Genomic DNA, 16,020 nt, shown 5'->3' on the forward strand with positions numbered 1-16,020 from the left:
TTGCGGCCGGCCTGTTTTCACCGGACGTTGCAACACTCCGGCTGGACTACACCCCGGCCGCCCCCCCACTTCTCAACGATCCGCCCGGCCTCTTTCACCCAACGTTGCAATGCTCCGGCCAGAGGGTATGCCGGCTGGTCATCCCTCGTTCCCAATGTTGCGGCCGGAGCAGGCAGAATTCAAAGTGGCCAGGCAGTCCAGTCCGGCCGGTCAACAGATATAGCATTGCAAACGAGCCGGCCGGCCTCAGGCCGTACCACTACAAATGGTCCGGCCGGACTTTTTGCCAGCCAAAAACACAATGTCTCGGGCCGAGGGTACAGCCAAAACTCGGCCAAAGCAGCCAGACATTTTGCCGGCCGGCCGAGCTTTTGCTTCACCGACCGGGGCAAGCATTGTCTCGGGCCGAAAAGTTGACCATTTTCTCGGGCCGAAGATTTGAGTACTGCCTCGGGCCGAAGAGTTGGGCATTTTCTCGGGCCGAAGATTTGGCCGAAGCTCGGTGAAAACAGCCGGGCTATCGGATTGCCATATAAGGAAATTTGGTATTGACTAGTAGTACTTCATTGATAGACTATAGTATCAATTCCCTAGTGACCAAAGATGTCTAGTTAGGCCAGGATGTGCAAAACAAGATTTACTCACAGGCTTCTTTGCACAGCAAGTTAATCAATTTCTGAAGCCAGTTTTCTTTTCCCACACTGTTTGACTATCTAGGATGTGTTGTTTCAATGCATAGAGTATATCCCCAACAGGAATAGTCTTATTCTTTGAAGCTGGATGCAGGACAACAGATAAGGGGCATACAGGTATGGTACCGTGCTGCTGAACAATGTTGAATCCTGCAGACAATGTACATTCAAAACACTGTTTCACAACCTCTGATGGTTCATTTACCCATAGGGAGTGAATCCTCCAAAGGAACAGTCTTATTCACACAAGCTGAATGTGGTACAGAGTTAAGGGGATCATGCACTCCAGCCGGACCATCTCCTATGAGGATGAGGATTGGCCGGCTGGACTGTTACCAATGTAAATGTTTCTGTGGCAAGTCCAATGTGCATGCTGGTACAACATTTCAGTGTGACACCCAGACAGACAATAATCCAAAGTATGTCTCTCACAATATAATGCATATTCACCTTATCTTCATCCCGAGTTCAGCTTCAAAGAATAAGACTATTCCTTTGGGAGACTTGCTTGTTGCATTGAAATGTGCTACTCTAGATTGTGGAACATTGTGGGGAAAGCATATTGGCTTCAGGAAGTGAACACAGTATGACATGTATACCCATACACCCTTGCCTTAACTCTGTACCACATTCAGCTTGTGTGAATAAGACTGTTCCTTTGGAGGATTCACTCCCTATGGGTAAATGAACCATCAGAGGTTGTGAAACAGTGTTTTGAATGTACATTGTCTGCAGGATTCAACATTGTTCAGCAGCACGGTACCATACCTGTATGCCCCTTATCTGTTGTCCTGCATCCAGCTTCAAAGAATAAGACTATTCCTGTTGGGGATATACTCTATGCATTGAAACAACACATCCTAGATAGTCAAACAGTGTGGGAAAAGAAAACTGGCTTCAGAAATTGATTAACTTGCTGTGCAAAGAAGCCTGTGAGTAAATCTTGTTTTGCACATCCTGGCCTAACTAGACATCTTTGGTCACTAGGGAATTGATACTATAGTCTATCAATGAAGTACTACTAGTCAATACCAAATTTCCTTATATGGCAATCCGATAGCCCGGCTGTTTTCACCGAGCTTCGGCCAAATCTTCGGCCCGAGAAAATGCCCAACTCTTCGGCCCGAGACAATGCTTTGCCCATTGGTGAAGCAAACCCTTGGCAGGTGATATGTCTGGCCACTTTCACCAAGCTTTGGCCAAAAATCTTTCAGCCCGAGATAATCTGAAAATCTTCGGCCGAGACAATCTGAACAATCTCGGCCCGGGACAATCCATGCCCGGTTGGCAAAGCAAAAGCTCAACCGGCAAAATGGCTGGCTGCTTTGGCCAAGTTTTGGCTGTACCCCCAGCCCGAGACATTGTATTTTCGGCCGGCAAAAGGTGAAAAAAGCCGGCCGGCCGGACCATTGACACTGACATTTCTACTGGCTGCCGGACCATTTGCAGTGGTGTATTGACTGACCGGCCAGACCATTTGCATTGCTGGGAATTGATTCCATGTGCTCCGGCCGGACCGTTGCAATGTGTACATTGCTCTGGCAGGAACTCCGGCCAGGCCGTTACTAATGGTACCATGTTTATTGTATTTACTGACCGGCCGGAGCATTTGCAATGTAAACTGCCCGGCCGCTCCGTTTAGCTCAGAAATCTGCCTGCTCCGGCTGGACTGTTGGAAAGAGGATGACCGGCCCACATACCCATCAGGAAACCTACCCCACACGAATTTGTGGAAATCTGCACAAATTCGCACAAATTTCCTGGAGACCCCATTTACTTGACCCCCCGGATTCCCTCGCTCGAATTTGTGTGAATTCACATCCAATGGCTGTGAATTGCAAGGAAATACTAGCTCGGCCATACAATTTGGGTACTTCAATTCACATTGTTTTGCATGTATTTACACGCATAACCACTACATCCACCCTACTCTACTCATACCTACAGCTAGGCATTTGCCCAGAGCACTCACTGTTGCTGTCCCCGCCCCTCGTCCACTCACGTGGTTGCTTGCTTGCCCATCTGTCTGCTCGTCTGCCCGCCCGCCCGCCCGTCCATCCATCCGTCCGCATGCCCGCTCGGGCGCGTGTTCGTTGGCCATGTCTGCATGCTGGGCATTTGCCCAGCGCGGTCGCGGTCACCATGCGCATGGTGGTCGACCACGCCCTGTGTCCGTGTGCTCACCCTCTCGCCCTCTCGCCTGCCCGCTTGCACACCCACCCGTCTTCCTGCTCACCTACTCATCTGCTGCAGGTGTACATGGATATCACATGTACGCCCGAGGAGATCGAGAAGGGTGTAGCGACTCATGTCGAGCATGCCCCAACGAATACTCGCGAACCCCAAGCGACCTCGTCGTCCAGGTCGTTCAGCGCGCGCATCAGGCTCTCGTGCACCTCGACGAGCTTCTGCCTGCTCTCGAGCGCCCCGCGCCCGAGCGCGATGTCGTCCCACGCGCCCTGCGTCTCACGCAGGTCTTCTTCGTCTGTGACCCGCCTGGGCTTCTTCAGATCGTACCACGCCACATCCTTGAACGAGGTGTGGAACTCCCGCTCGGGCCCCATCCGGAGGCTGAAGTTCTTGAGGTCGCCGTAGTAGCGCCCTCTCCAGAACTTTGGGTCTGTGGGGTCGTAGTTCACGTCATCCTCGACGTAGTGTATGTACCCGTCGTCCTCATCGTCCTTGACCTCGTCGTCCGTGTGACCGAACTCGAAGACATGCTCGTCGTCGAGCGACGCTGACTCGTCCGACCCATGCTCCGACGGGTCGTCAGAGAAGACCTTCTCGGTGTCGCTCAACTCGTCCTCGGTGTCATCACGTACACCTTGCGCTCGGTCCTGCTGGGCGGCGGCGAGGTACTCCCGCCGTCTGTCCGTCGGCTGTGCCTGCACGCAGGGCATTGGCCCTGAGTGCTCGCGGTCGTCGCACTGCACGTTGCTGTGTTCTGTGTCTACGTTAGTGGACTCGTTCGCGTGCGTCTTCACTCACCGGTGGACTCTCGTCCTCGCTCGCCCTCGGCAGCCACACCCTTCCATGTCGTCCGTTCGTCATCCGCTCGTCATCCCGCTTGCCTTCCGCGCCCAACGTCTGCTCGTTGTCCCTGCTCGTTGTCCGCGCCCGCCGTCACGACAGTGCAAGCGGATGGGCGAGAAGGTGTGGACATGGAAATTGTCAGTAGGTACGCTCGTCTGCCCGTCCGTCCGCCCGTCCGTCCGCCGTCCGTCCACCCGTCCGCATGCCCGCTCGGGCGCGTGTTCGTCGGCCGTGTCTGCGTGCTGGGCATTTGCCCAGCGCCCTCGCGGTCGGCGTGTGTTGGGCATGTCCTGGGTCTACTCTCCATCGCCGGCTCCCATCTCCTGCTCTCGTGCGCAGCCCGTTCATCGGCCGTGCTTGCGTACGAGGCATCCGCCCTGTGCACTCGCGGTCACCGTGCGTGTCTCGCCGGCTTGTGTTGTCGCCCGCCCACCTGCTCGCCGCTACTATGCCCTATGCCGATGCGTACAGTCCATGTGTCAGTCGCGGTTGGCATGTGTTGAGCACGACCTGGCCCTGCCTACCATCGCGGTCACCCTGTACTCCCTCACGCGCCTGCCTTGCACCCTGTCCCTGCCCCTCCACCATCCTTCCGACGCCTTCGTTCAAGCGCCTGTGGTCCGTTCGTCGACCGTGTTTGCGTGCTGGGCAGTTGCCGAGCCCGCTCGCGGTCGACGTACGCATCGTGCTTCAGGTCGCCACGCCCTGTGACTGCATTCAGCTCGCTCGCTTGCGTGCGTCTAAGCTCACCGCTGCTCGCTCGTCCCTCGTCAACACGCCTGCCGTCCCTCGTTGTGTGCTCTGCGTGCCCCCGCCCCGCCCACAGTCGCGAGCGGGTGTGCCATAGAGCTGGTGCCAGAGCAGACAGACGGCTGGGCGGGCGGACGCGCGGGTGGAAACGCAGGCCTGTAAAAGGGTAGTCAGATAAGCACGGGCGACGAACTCACCTGCGAGCCTTTCTGCCCTCTTTGGAGTTGCTTGCCCCTTCGTTTTGTCTTCTCATCGAGTTTCTGCGGGGCCCAACGCGAGCACTTTGGATAGAGTGCACTCGACGACCGGATGTGCGACGTGGCGAGGTGAGTCATGTGACCCATCTCACTCAGGGCAGGCATACTTGCCACTTGTCTGACTTCATCGTCTCGCGCTGCTCACTCATGACCAATAAGCTCACCATCGAGCGAAACTATCCGCACGTAGCACAGCAAGCATAACACAGTATCTGCACGTGCGATACCCTATGCGATACCGTATGAAATACTTAAAGTAACCTCGCTCCGGATACTGTATATGGGGATACCAAAATTGTAGATACTTTAAGTATCCCAGAATGGAATACTCAAAGTTTCCCATTATGGTATCACAGGTTGGGATACTTAAAGTGTCCGCGCCGATTACGAGTGACACTGTGACCAACAATAGATGAGATTGAAGACAATTAGTTCAGATGGACCATTGACCGCCACACTCGGAACTCGAAGCCTCGCTGAAGTGGATTACGTAATACTGGTGGCACAATGCACGGTGGCGGCATGTCACGTCGCGTTGCGGCATGTCACGTTGTGTTGCGGCAGGTCGCGTCAAGTCGTGTCATGGCAAGTCGCGTCGCGTCGTGTCATGTCGCGTCGCGTCGTGTCATGTCACGGCGTGGCATGGCATGTCATGTCATGTCATGTCATGTCATGTCATGTCGCGTTGTGTCATGTCATGTCAAGTCAAGTCGTGGCACGGCGCGGCGCGTCATGTCATGTCTCTGTTGTACTGTGTTTGCCCCGAGTCTCTTGATTCCGAGTTGGTCAATCCTATGAGTAACTGAGTGCCCCCAAGCTTAATTCTTTGATTCAAACAGCTGTTATAACATGTGGCTAGATCCATGGCATATTCCTACTGTATTTAGTCACTACAGTACAACAGAGACATGACATGACGCGCCGCGCCGTGCCATGACTTGACTTGACATGACATGACACGACGCGACATGACATGACATGACATGACATGACATGACATGCCATGCCACGCCGTGACATGACACGACGCGACGCGACATGACACGACGCGACGCGACTTGCCATGGCACGACTTGACGCGACCTGCCGCAACACAACGTGACATGCCGCGACGCGACGTGACATGCCGCCACCGTGCATTGTGCCACCAGTATTACGTAATCCACTTCAGCGAGGCTTCGAGTTCCGAGTGTGGCGGTCAATGGTCCATCTGAACTAATTGTCTTCAATCTCATCTATTGTCGGTCACAGTGTCACCCGTAATCGGCGCGGACACTTTAAGTATCCCAACCTGTGATACCATAATGGGAAACTTTGAGCATTCCATTCTGGGATACTTAAAGTATCTACGATTTTGGTATCCCCATATACAGTATCCGGAGCGAGGTTACTTTAAGTATTTCATACGGTATCGCATAGGGTATCGCACGTGCAGATACTGTGTTATGCTTGCTGTGTAGGCCCTTTCTCTGTTCAAAATGGCATCCTCCGACTCGCCGAGTGTACGCTTTGCGTACCAATCGCATCGTCGACACTTTCACAGACCCCGCTCGTGCGTGTTTTCGGATCAAGTTGCTCGACTTGGAGTTGCGGCAGTGAGCTCGAGGGATAGGGAGAGTTGGAAGGGACGGAAGTTTACTGGGAGACAGTGTTGAACTTCGACTATTTTGGGTGTTACACTACGGGATAGGACTTATCCTTTACCCGTTATGGACTTATGTTCTTCGTTGCTACATATTACATACATTTCTTACGGACTTGATCCAGACCTGTAGCACATGATCTGTTCTAGACTTGTACGGAACATTCCACTACCTTCCAGTACATTCCAGGATGTTCCAGCACGTTCCTTGATGACATCACCATGACATCACTATGATATCATGTTCTAGGACTGTCCAGATTCCCTTCCGGTCCTGTCCAGTCCTTTCCAGTACGTTCTATCCATGGTGCAATCATCGCATCATTGCTCATTGCACCATTACGATGTCATGCCATTACGCTTACTGTACGATCATGTGATGGCTCTCTCATGTGTATATATACTGGGCTGGATGCCCCTGTAATGTAACGATCTCTCCTCTCATTCTACGCCTCCTGAGTCTTCCCTCTCAGCAGTCTAGAGATCTGTTGTAAGTCCTCCTTTATTGCAGTCCTTTGTTTGCTCCTTTGTAGTCTTGCCTTCAGCTACGCCACACCACTCCTTGTTCAACAGACAGGTGAGAGCTGATACCACGCGTTCACCTGCTGTCTCGCTCAGCCACCATTCTCGCCCGCCATCCCGCTTGCCCACAGTCCCGCTATCCCCATCGCACGCCCCGCCGTCTCGCAAGCCCGCCGTCGCATGGGTCCGTCATTTCGCAGGTCCGCCATCTCGCAGGTCCGCCATCTCGTAGGCCCGTCACCTCGCAGTGCCACCTGCCGTCCCTCTCGCCCACCATCTCGTACTCCTGTTGTCTACCCGCCGTCTCGCTCGCCCGTCGTCTCACCTGTTGTCTCGCCCGCGTGCCGTCTTGCCGGTGCGCTCACTGTCCTTCTCGCCCGCACCCTCTTGCTCGCGCCCTGTTGCTCGCGCCCCTCGCCCACACACTCTCACCCACACCCTCTCGCCCGCAGCTGACCCGGGTTTCCTGGTTCCAGCGTCGCGGGGCCAGCTGCAAGCCACCCTCCAGAGTCCACCGGCACCCGCAATCAAATTTCGGCCACGCTGGCAGCGGAAAGCGTGCTGCCTCGTGCCAGCCTGCCTCGCGTCCTCCTACCTCGCGTCCTCCTACCTCGCGTCCACCTGCCTCGCGTTTCCCCTCACCTCGATCTGGCCCGCCTCGACTTGTATCACCACTTGTCCACCTCGCCCTCGCCCTCGTGCTCATTAATCAGGTGTACAAGCAGCTTGACGTCGTCGATCGCCCACCCGCCGCAGTCGCCGCGCCAGATCTCCGCGCGCGCGCGGTGGAACACCATGTGGTACAGCAGGACGACCGCCCCATGGTCCTCCTCCGAGAGCATCACCACCCGCGCGAGGTACTGCGTGCTCGTGGATGTGATCGCCAGCACGTCCGCGCGTCGACGAGGCGTGCGGGAAGTAAGCGCACTTGGGACAGGATGGGCGCGACGGGAGCCGCATGGCTGGGGTAGGACTGTGAGCGGATGATGGAGACATCGTCTGCTCCGCCGCCCTGGCCATGTGTAATTATATTGAGAAACACTCGTGTCTGCGTAGGCTACCGTGTGCGATACAGAAATATACGTGATATCAATAACATGGTGCTAGTTACACGGCCTAGTGTGAGTGAGTGTATGCTATGGCTCGCGGCATGCAGTGTGTCAAGCCAGGTACTAGTAAGTTGCTCAGTGATTTTCAGTAAGTTCGCGCTGCCAGCTTTTTCAGATGGTGTTTACGAGCTGTTCGCACCAATTTGGAAGCCGTTTACATGGGAGGTTGCGCCGGACTGGTTTGGCGCCGATTCGCGCCACATTCGCACAGGGGGGTTTCCTGATGGCCCCTCCGGCCGGACCGTTGCAACGTCTCGGGAAGGTTCCAGGGGAGGCCGGCCGCAACACTGGAGACGGTGGATGAGTCATGACCAGCCGGCCATGCCCTCCGGCCGGAGTGTTGCAATGGCACCGTTGCAAACGTTCCGGCCGGACCCTGGGGCTGCTCCGGCCGGCCTCCGGGTCAACGTTCCAAATGGGCAAATCTCACTCCGGGTCTACCGTTCCGAACGGGTTAGACACACTAAATAATGTGGGTCGGACGGAAATCTGGAGTTCAGACAGGAGTTCGGTGGAAAGGAATTTGGATTGGTTAAATGAGATATTCGAAATGCAGTACAACGGTGCTACAGTTCGACCTTATATACAGTGAGTCTAATTGTGAATGGAAGCCAATAAGACAGAGGAAGGGATACGGAGAACAATAACGGAAGACCGGAGATGTTAGTAACCGGAACGAATACAATAAGCTAATTGTCCGTGCAAGATAGAGACCATGCAGTACACTAATTGTAATGCGGGAGAAGATAGGCTAAGCGAATACAATAAAACCGGAGTTCGGAGAAACAGAGACGGAGAGAACGGAACTGGAGTTCGGAGATGGTCTTGGTGGCACGGAACGTGACAACCACCCTCACTAATGCTTCCTTACAAAGACCTGAACATGTGCCATAACAAGTCTGACACTGATTGCGAGTACGAGGAGGAGGAGCTCCTGTACTCATGATAGTCGATCCTTAATTCTGCTCTTGCTATTGCATGTACCTGCGTAATATTTGTTTGCACTAATGTTCTAATGTATATGCATATATTACGTGCTTTTCCGAATTGAACAACGACGTGCAGCTGGCTCAGGACGCTTTGCCATTCTGCAAAGCGATATTTCGCCCGTTATGGTAATATTGCGTCACGTGGCAGGCGTTGCGCATGGCCAAAGTGTTCCACAAAGACAGCATTCATGTCTGCAATAGAAAGCGAATAATGATACACACATACATCAAGACGATACAACGAACAACCCATCCGAAGCACATTACTGAGAGGGAGGTGCCGAAGCAGCAGTGGGAGCAGCGGTAGGTAGTGCAGGGGACGTAGCAGGAGGCGCAGTGGCAGCATGCCCCGTTGTGGGTGGTGCTGTAGCACTGTACGCGGTGGGCCATTGCTGCGTCATCCCTCCATTCTGACCCGCAGGGACTTGCGGGTAGACATAATACGGACCCGGTTGGGTCCCTGGCGCCGTCGCGTGCTGTGTTCCCTTTGGGCCCGTATACGGACGCTGCCACTGCAATCCACGCGTCGACGTCTGCACCTGCGCGTACATCGAGTACGACTCATACGACGTCGTGGTCGAGTACGGCTGATGCGCCGGGTTAGAGTAAGAGTAATTATGAGGCTGTGGCACGTAATGCATACCACTCTGAGGGTAGTGGTACCGCCAGTTCGTCGGTGCATAATGGTAGTTAGCACCGGTGGAATAAGGAGGTGCCTGGGGCGGAGCGTAGTGCTGTTGCGCTGCGGGGGCGTGCACCGGAGGAGCAGGAGGAGCACTGACCGATGGTGCAGTGGACGGCCCGGGAGTAGGGGTCGCTGACAACGGTGTCTGCGTCGGTCGATATTCTATGGTGGGCACGGTGGACGACAGAGGCGCGAACCGGAACCGTGACTGACCAGAAGACGGTGTGGGTGCTGCAGCTGTAACGCAGGTCATCCGCAGCACTCAACGGCGAACAAGAGTCGAAACTCACGATCCGGTTCGGGTGCAGGCTCTGACGGCTTCTGCCCAATAGTCACCCCTTCCATGTTTCCAAAGACCACGCTGCCCCACTTGAACTCTCGCTTCAGGCCCCTGTCCCAGAGCACCTCAACCGAGCACGACTCCTCCATGACACGGACAAGGGAGACCTCAAAGACACCCGCACTGACGCGCAACTTGATCCGCGACATCGGCGACAACGCGAGCAGGTCGTTGCGAATCTTGTCTTGCTTCACGGCCCGCTTCGCTTCCGCAACAGCCTAGCAGGTCGTTAGCATCAGAACGGATACAGAACGGATACCGCAAACCCGACGTACAGGATTATGCTGCGGGCACAGCACCTGAACTTCGGTCTTCTTGACAAGCTTCAGGACGCGGGGTTCAGACTGCCCGCTAGGCGCAGTGAACGTCGTGGCCATTTGCAGGCTCGGGTCGATGGGTACCGGCAGCACTTGCTCTGCGCCAGCGATACTGATACCTGATGCGTCCATCGGAACCTGAAAGCCATCTGGCTGGCGACGAGGATCCAACAGGACGACCTCCTTCTCGACCTCCCTCAACTCCTTGTACACGATGTTATTCTCGCCACCATTGCGCGCGCACGACACGTGGAACGCCTTTGGGCATTTGCCCTTGGTGCACTGGATCGGGGCGCCATGGGCCTTATACCGCGTCTTCGTGCACGCAGAACATTTCTGTCCCTCGTAGGTCAGCAAACCGTCTCTCCAATCGGACAAGATCGTCACGTACTAGGTTCCACCTGTCTTTCACAATCGCATCCACGCCAAACACGACCCGTTCCTTCGCCCGACTCCCATCTAACCTCGCCTCCCCGACCTCCACTTCATCCACCCACGTCTCCGGGACGATGTTGGCACACACCTCATGGGCCATCCACACGCCCTCGCTCGCCTCCATGCTCGACCCGCCCTCGCCCTCCTTCCTCCACAACGGAGGATCATGCACCCTCAACAAGTTCTCCCTCCCCATCGACACGCACAGGCAACAAGGGAACACGTCCGGCTCCTTCGGCTTCGGCGGGAGCTTCAAGGTCACCTTCGTCGGCACACTGCCCTCCGCGGACGCGGGGCGATTATCACTCTTCTTCGACTTGCTGCTGCTGCTCCCGGACTTGTGCTTTTTGGGTGGGCTCGGGTTCTCCTCGTCGCCCGCCTTTCGCTTGAGGGGCGATACTTTTAGTTTGGGTGCTCTCTCGGACTTGGGTGCACTGCTGGGTCGACGAGAGTTCGTGCGCGCGACTTGCATTCGCTCGGCTTCACGATCACGCAGAAGCTGGTCGACGTCGATACGGACGCTGATTGCAGATATTAGAGGGCTTGTTTGTAGTAAGGACACACGTATGGCCTCACCTGAAGTTGACGCAGGCGCACGCCTTCGCCTTCCGCCCGATGTCGATCCAACTGTCAAGGGCGAAGTTGACGCTCTCCGCACAGTTAAGACCCAGGTTGAAGCCGGCATGGTAACCCATCGGGAAGGTGATGACGAACTCACCCTCACGCTGAACGAGCGTGTTCGGTCGGCATGATGACTGGGACAGGAGATGAGGCGAGGCTAGGAATGACTTGTGCCTCAGGAACTGCTTGCAATTCGAGACGTCAGATGGGAAGTAGCCTGTGCCACGCAAATCAAATCATGAGGATTGCTATATGCGCCATGAAATGGAGCGACGTACCTCTCATGGCATTCTCCAGGGTGGGCGCTTTCGCTTGAGGGATCGCATACCAGTATTTCGGCGCACCAAAGTGTATGTAGTTGATGCTGAACAGGTCCATGTCTTCAACATGCCACGCGAACGTCGCCCGCCACATGCCGAAGTACAGGTAGGGCGTGTTGACACCGGGTAGGCCCTTCGACGACGACGGGAGCAAGCGTGACAGTGCCGAGTCCAAGTGGCCAACATTCCAGGCTTTCGTCTCGTCGGTAAATAGTGAGCCTATCAACGTGGCTAAGTAGGCATCCACAAGACACTGCACGATCAGACGCACCCTGCATGTCAGCGCCATACCATGCTGGCTTGCCCAGTCCGCAGTTCCTCCAATACCGTCTCTCCAGCTCTCGACAGAACTCGGTCGTGTAGTCGAACGGAGTGGTGTTTGGCGGGAGCCAATCGGAGTGCGGATCAAATGACTCGAGGAATACTTTGTCTTTGGCCGCCCGGTCGGCGAGGCTCGCCTCCCGCGCTTGCCGCGACTGTGTGGCACGCTTCCGTTTACCTTTGGGTTGTTTGACTTCCTCCTCTTCTTCCTCCTCTTCCTCGTGTTTTGCTTCTACTTCTCCGTCATGCATGACCGCTTCCTCTGTCGCTTGCTCGTTCGAGGCACCTTGTTGTTCACCGGCGGCGTCCTGAACTTGTGTGTGGTCTGCCGCTGCTTCGTCCTCGACATGCTGTGGAGGTGTGGGTAGAGCGGCGGCGCTGTTAGGTGGGGAGGCGAGGGACTGCTCTGCGGCGGCGGGGACGACCTGTGTGGCGACATCGTCTTCTTCCTGCTTGATCGCGTGCGCGTCAGGGTCATGATCAGGCTCGGCAGTCTCCGACTCCCTCTTCCTGCGCGTCCTGCGAGTGCGCGATCGAGTGGACGCGCCCGCGTTCGCGGCGCGTGCGTGGAGGCCGACGTCGTCGATGCCCGGTGCGCGCAATTCCTCCTTCGAGCAGAGCTCGGCCCACTCGCGCATGCTCATGGCGCGCCGCTTTTCCACGTTCTCCTGCCGGAACAGGCCGCCGCGCCCGAACATGTGCTGCTCGATCGGGTTCTTCAATTTCACTTGGCCCAGCTGGTCGTTCAATGGCGGGAGGGAATCGGTCCTGTAGAACACCGTGGTCAAACTTACGCGACGCCCGCGCAGCGGCAAGCGATGGACTGACCACTCCTTCGGGGGATAATCTTTACGATACCGCTCTTCATACCCCAACACTCGACCCGGTTCAAGTACGCCTCAAAGTCCTGGAACTCCTCCACGGTAGGTTTGAAGACGGGGATGCCGCGCTGGGCCCACGGGTCGTCTTCGGGGGTGAGCCATGTCCTGCCGTCGGAATGCGGGGACGGAGGAAGGTGGGCGTTGTCGGAGCCATAGAAGTGGTCAGGCTGGACGGGGGGCTCTGGGGTAGACTGGCGAGAGGAAGCCGGTGTGAGGGACGGAGTGTGACTAGAGGCGCTGGACATGATGCGATTTGGACGTTGCAATTGACGCGATGGCCAGCGGGTGCTGCGAGCGACGTGGCCCGGACACAGACGGGCTGTTGCTGGCTTGCTGGCAGCTTGCGCGTTGGTCGACGACTGCGAGGCGAGAGACTGCGAGGAGACGGTGGCCGATGTTGGTTGTCGAGACTGACCCAGTCCGGATTCCCGGCCACGCTCGACTTTCCGCCGCGCACGCCCCATTCCCATATATGGCTTAGCCTGCCCTGAATCCTCCTCCTGACTAAGACCCCGTGAGCCCCCTTTTAGGACTTATCTATACTTACTATGCCTCAGAAAGGAATATCTGTCGAATTCTGTGCGGTAAGCATACCTTCCTGCGGTGCTCACTGCTCTTTCGCAACTCTTCCGAGGACCGCGACGGCAAGGCGCGCAGTCCGTACAGTACTCCCTCGTGTGCAATCTTTTCTTCAATATCTCAAACCCCGGTGAAATGATACTGAGATTCGTTCATTGCTCAATATTCTATTCTCTGTAGCTAAACCTCAGATCTCAGAAGCGAGCAAGTTTGGTTTAAAGGCTCAGTATGTCCGTGTCGCCATCAATTTCTGGCTTTGGGCTCATACTGAGAACATGTTACGAAATACCCATGCAGACTCGTGGACCGACATAACCCACCCACTGGTCCTGGGTGTCAACTCCGGAGGAGAGCTAAGAGCTTCATACACCGTTACCTGCTTGAAGTTCTGGGGCGGCGACTGCGGGTCAAACATAGATATCCCCTCGCCCAAGAAGCCCGAATCAGGCCATGCCCGCTGGCCTGTTCCGTATGATGAGCAGAGCGCGTTCTTGATAAACGTACCACACCGAGCCATCGAGTGTGCTGTGACGATAGCCCGCTAGCGCGACCGGAAGCTGCGGCAGTGGGCAAGCACATTCCTGTTTTCGTCGCGAGCCCAGTCGATGCGTCGCTAATGATGTCTTGCAGGTCTTCATGATGTCGGCGCGGCAGTAATGAACATTCACACTGTCGTTTCGGCTCTGCGGCTCTGCCACGAGGACGTCGGTCATACTCCATGCTGCAAGCACTTGGAGTGCAGCAGCAGACTGTCCCGGAATGAGGTATGGAAGTTCTACTGAGGCAGTAAACCTAATGTCCTTGTACCGTTTCGTCGGCGTTGGGCAGTGTCTTCATATTCCCTTTGCGTTGATACGTGTCCCCGACATTCTCTAGCCTCTCGTGTATCATCTGAGTTAGCGTTCACCATGACTGGAATACAATTATTCGTTTTGCAGCACTGGTGCTTCGCATGCCCACTTGAAAGTATAATCGCGTCTGTGCTTACGTAACACGCGTCGACGCGCGTCGAGCGTCAGACTTGCTGCTCGCAGGGACACGCACGCCTCAGCTTCTCTCCTCCATCCTCACTCTTCCTCGCCATGGACCACTTTCCGACCAACTGGGGCCGACCCGTAAGTCCTTGATATGCTATCATATCATCTTACCGACTAGGGTGTAGCGCAATGAGCTCTACGACCAGTACAACACCTTCCCGCTGCACCAACGACCCGCCAACCACACCGATGCCTTCGCGGGTGGGGTTCAGCGCACACAGTGCGTACATCACGAATCATTACCTACAGAAACGACTGACACACTGCAGACAGCCGATTGTAACAGGAACCAGCGTGCTCGCTATCCAGTACAAAGACGGCGTCATGATGGCTGCAGACAACCTCGGTGCGCTTGCCTCATCCCTCTTCTACACTAAAGCTAACTCCCAGCCCGCAGCGTCTTACGGATCCCTCGCGCGCTTCAAGGATATTACCCGTCTGCACGCCGTCGGCAACTCCACCGTCGTCGGTGCGTCCGGCGACATGTCCGACTTCCAATATATCCAGCGCGTCCTGGACGAGATCGTCACGGACGAGTTCACCGCCGGCGACGGGCACTCACTCGGCCCTGCAGAGTTGCACGAGTTCCTCGCTCGTCGGATGTATGCGCGCCGCTCGAAAATGAACCCCCTCTGGAATGCGCTCCTCGTAGGCGGTTTCGAGAACGGCAAGCGGTGAGTGCTTGTTGCATATATCCGCAGCGGGTACTCAAAGGTGTCGCAGATTCCTCGCATTTGTCGACCTTCTGGGCACGACGTACACGGCACCTTCACTAGCGACCGGGTACGGCGCACACATCGCCCTCCCCCTCCTCCGCGAGATCGTTGATCCCAACCCCGATGCAATCACCGAGGACGCAGCGCGCGAGATCCTTCGGAAGTGCATGCGCGTGCTGTACTACCGAGACGCTCGCAGTCTGGACAAGGTCTGCAGTCTACGCAACGTCCCACTCGACGGCGACTGACGCTTCAGTTCTGCAGTACCAAATAGCTACGGTCACGGAAGCCGGCGTGTCGATATCCGATGCAGAGAAACTGGAGACCAACTGGGACTTTGCGGAGGGGATTCGCGGGTACGGCGCCCAGACACAATAGACATGCGCTGTCGCGTTGTGCTGGATCGACCATCTGGGACGGTCCGTGTATGACTTGCCGATCTTCTTGTATCACCAATAATGACAGTCGTGGATGTTTTACACGTTGCTTACGGTTCGAGCTTGCACTCTCAGACTTCCAAACCGTAGGCCATCTGGCTGTTCGTGACGGGCTCTTGTGCATACAGGCTCTAACATGGCTCAGCGTTGATCGCGCAGACGCTAACCATTTGGGTTTGCAGGCACACAGACAGTAGCTCCAATGCATTCGAGCAGTAAGTTCTGTCATATCATAACACAGCTATATACAATCTTCGTTCTCGTCATATTTTCTGAGGTATGTAGGTCGTGTGCATCTGTTCGTTATTCGTCTCTTTGATCTCTTTGGTTCGTATTA

General features: G+C 55.7%; 3 protein-coding genes across 3 annotated transcripts; 1 reads left to right on the top strand and 2 right to left on the bottom strand.

Annotated features, from left to right (window-relative positions):
- Positions 1 to 7,533: 7,533 nt before the first annotated feature.
- On the bottom strand, positions 7,534 to 7,916 carry B0H18DRAFT_1210553 (uncharacterized protein; the record flags this gene model as incomplete). The annotated part of the gene is made up of 2 exons (XM_048036379.1): positions 7,534 to 7,763; positions 7,825 to 7,916. The coding sequence occupies 2 exons, from the start codon at positions 7,914 to 7,916 to the stop codon at positions 7,565 to 7,567; spliced, it is 291 nt and encodes a 96-aa protein (XP_047894201.1). The 3' UTR covers positions 7,534 to 7,564.
- A 1,073-nt stretch (positions 7,917 to 8,989) lies between these two features.
- Positions 8,990 to 13,326, bottom strand: B0H18DRAFT_1002472 (uncharacterized protein). The gene is made up of 8 exons (XM_048028374.1): positions 12,858 to 13,326; positions 11,984 to 12,801; positions 11,671 to 11,931; positions 11,348 to 11,609; positions 10,728 to 11,292; positions 10,295 to 10,672; positions 9,970 to 10,237; positions 8,990 to 9,916 (listed from the first exon to the last, which is right to left on the bottom strand). Exons 1-8 carry the CDS (start codon positions 13,157 to 13,159, stop codon positions 9,258 to 9,260), a joined length of 3,513 nt encoding a protein of 1,170 aa, XP_047894202.1. The 5' UTR covers positions 13,160 to 13,326; the 3' UTR covers positions 8,990 to 9,257.
- Positions 13,327 to 14,527: 1,201 nt separating this feature from the next.
- On the top strand, positions 14,528 to 15,799 carry B0H18DRAFT_1002480 (proteasome endopeptidase complex beta subunit). Its single transcript, XM_048028375.1, has 6 exons — positions 14,528 to 14,608; positions 14,656 to 14,750; positions 14,800 to 14,876; positions 14,928 to 15,204; positions 15,254 to 15,455; positions 15,511 to 15,799. The coding sequence occupies exons 1-6, from the start codon at positions 14,576 to 14,578 to the stop codon at positions 15,622 to 15,624; spliced, it is 798 nt and encodes a 265-aa protein (XP_047894203.1). The 5' UTR covers positions 14,528 to 14,575; the 3' UTR covers positions 15,625 to 15,799.
- Positions 15,800 to 16,020: the final 221 nt, after the last annotated feature.

The sequence above is a fragment of the Fomitopsis serialis genome (assembly GCF_022376445.1).
Source record: "Fomitopsis serialis strain Sig1Antser10 chromosome Unknown B0H18scaffold_27, whole genome shotgun sequence".
Taxonomy (NCBI): Eukaryota; Fungi; Basidiomycota; class Agaricomycetes; order Polyporales; family Fomitopsidaceae; genus Fomitopsis; species Fomitopsis serialis.

Bases quoted from the DNA above. Each gene is read 5' to 3' on its own strand.
- B0H18DRAFT_1002472 (XM_048028374.1), bottom strand. From the start codon at position 13,159: ATGTCCAGCGCCTCTAGTCACACTCCGTCCCTCACACCGGCTTCCTCT. The intron at 12,802-12,857 runs GTCCATCGCTTG...GGTGTTCTACAG, and splicing joins ATCCCCCGAAGGAGTGGTCA to GACCGATTCCCTCCCGCCAT. The intron at 10,673-10,727 runs GTACGTGACGAT...TACGAGGGACAG, and splicing joins TGAAAGACAGGTGGAACCTA to AAATGTTCTGCGTGCACGAA.
- B0H18DRAFT_1002480 (XM_048028375.1), top strand. From the start codon at position 14,576: ATGGACCACTTTCCGACCAACTGGGGCCGACCC. The intron at 14,609-14,655 runs GTAAGTCCTTGA...ACTAGGGTGTAG, and splicing joins CGACCAACTGGGGCCGACCC to CGCAATGAGCTCTACGACCA. The intron at 15,456-15,510 runs GTCTGCAGTCTA...TCAGTTCTGCAG, and splicing joins ACGCTCGCAGTCTGGACAAG to TACCAAATAGCTACGGTCAC.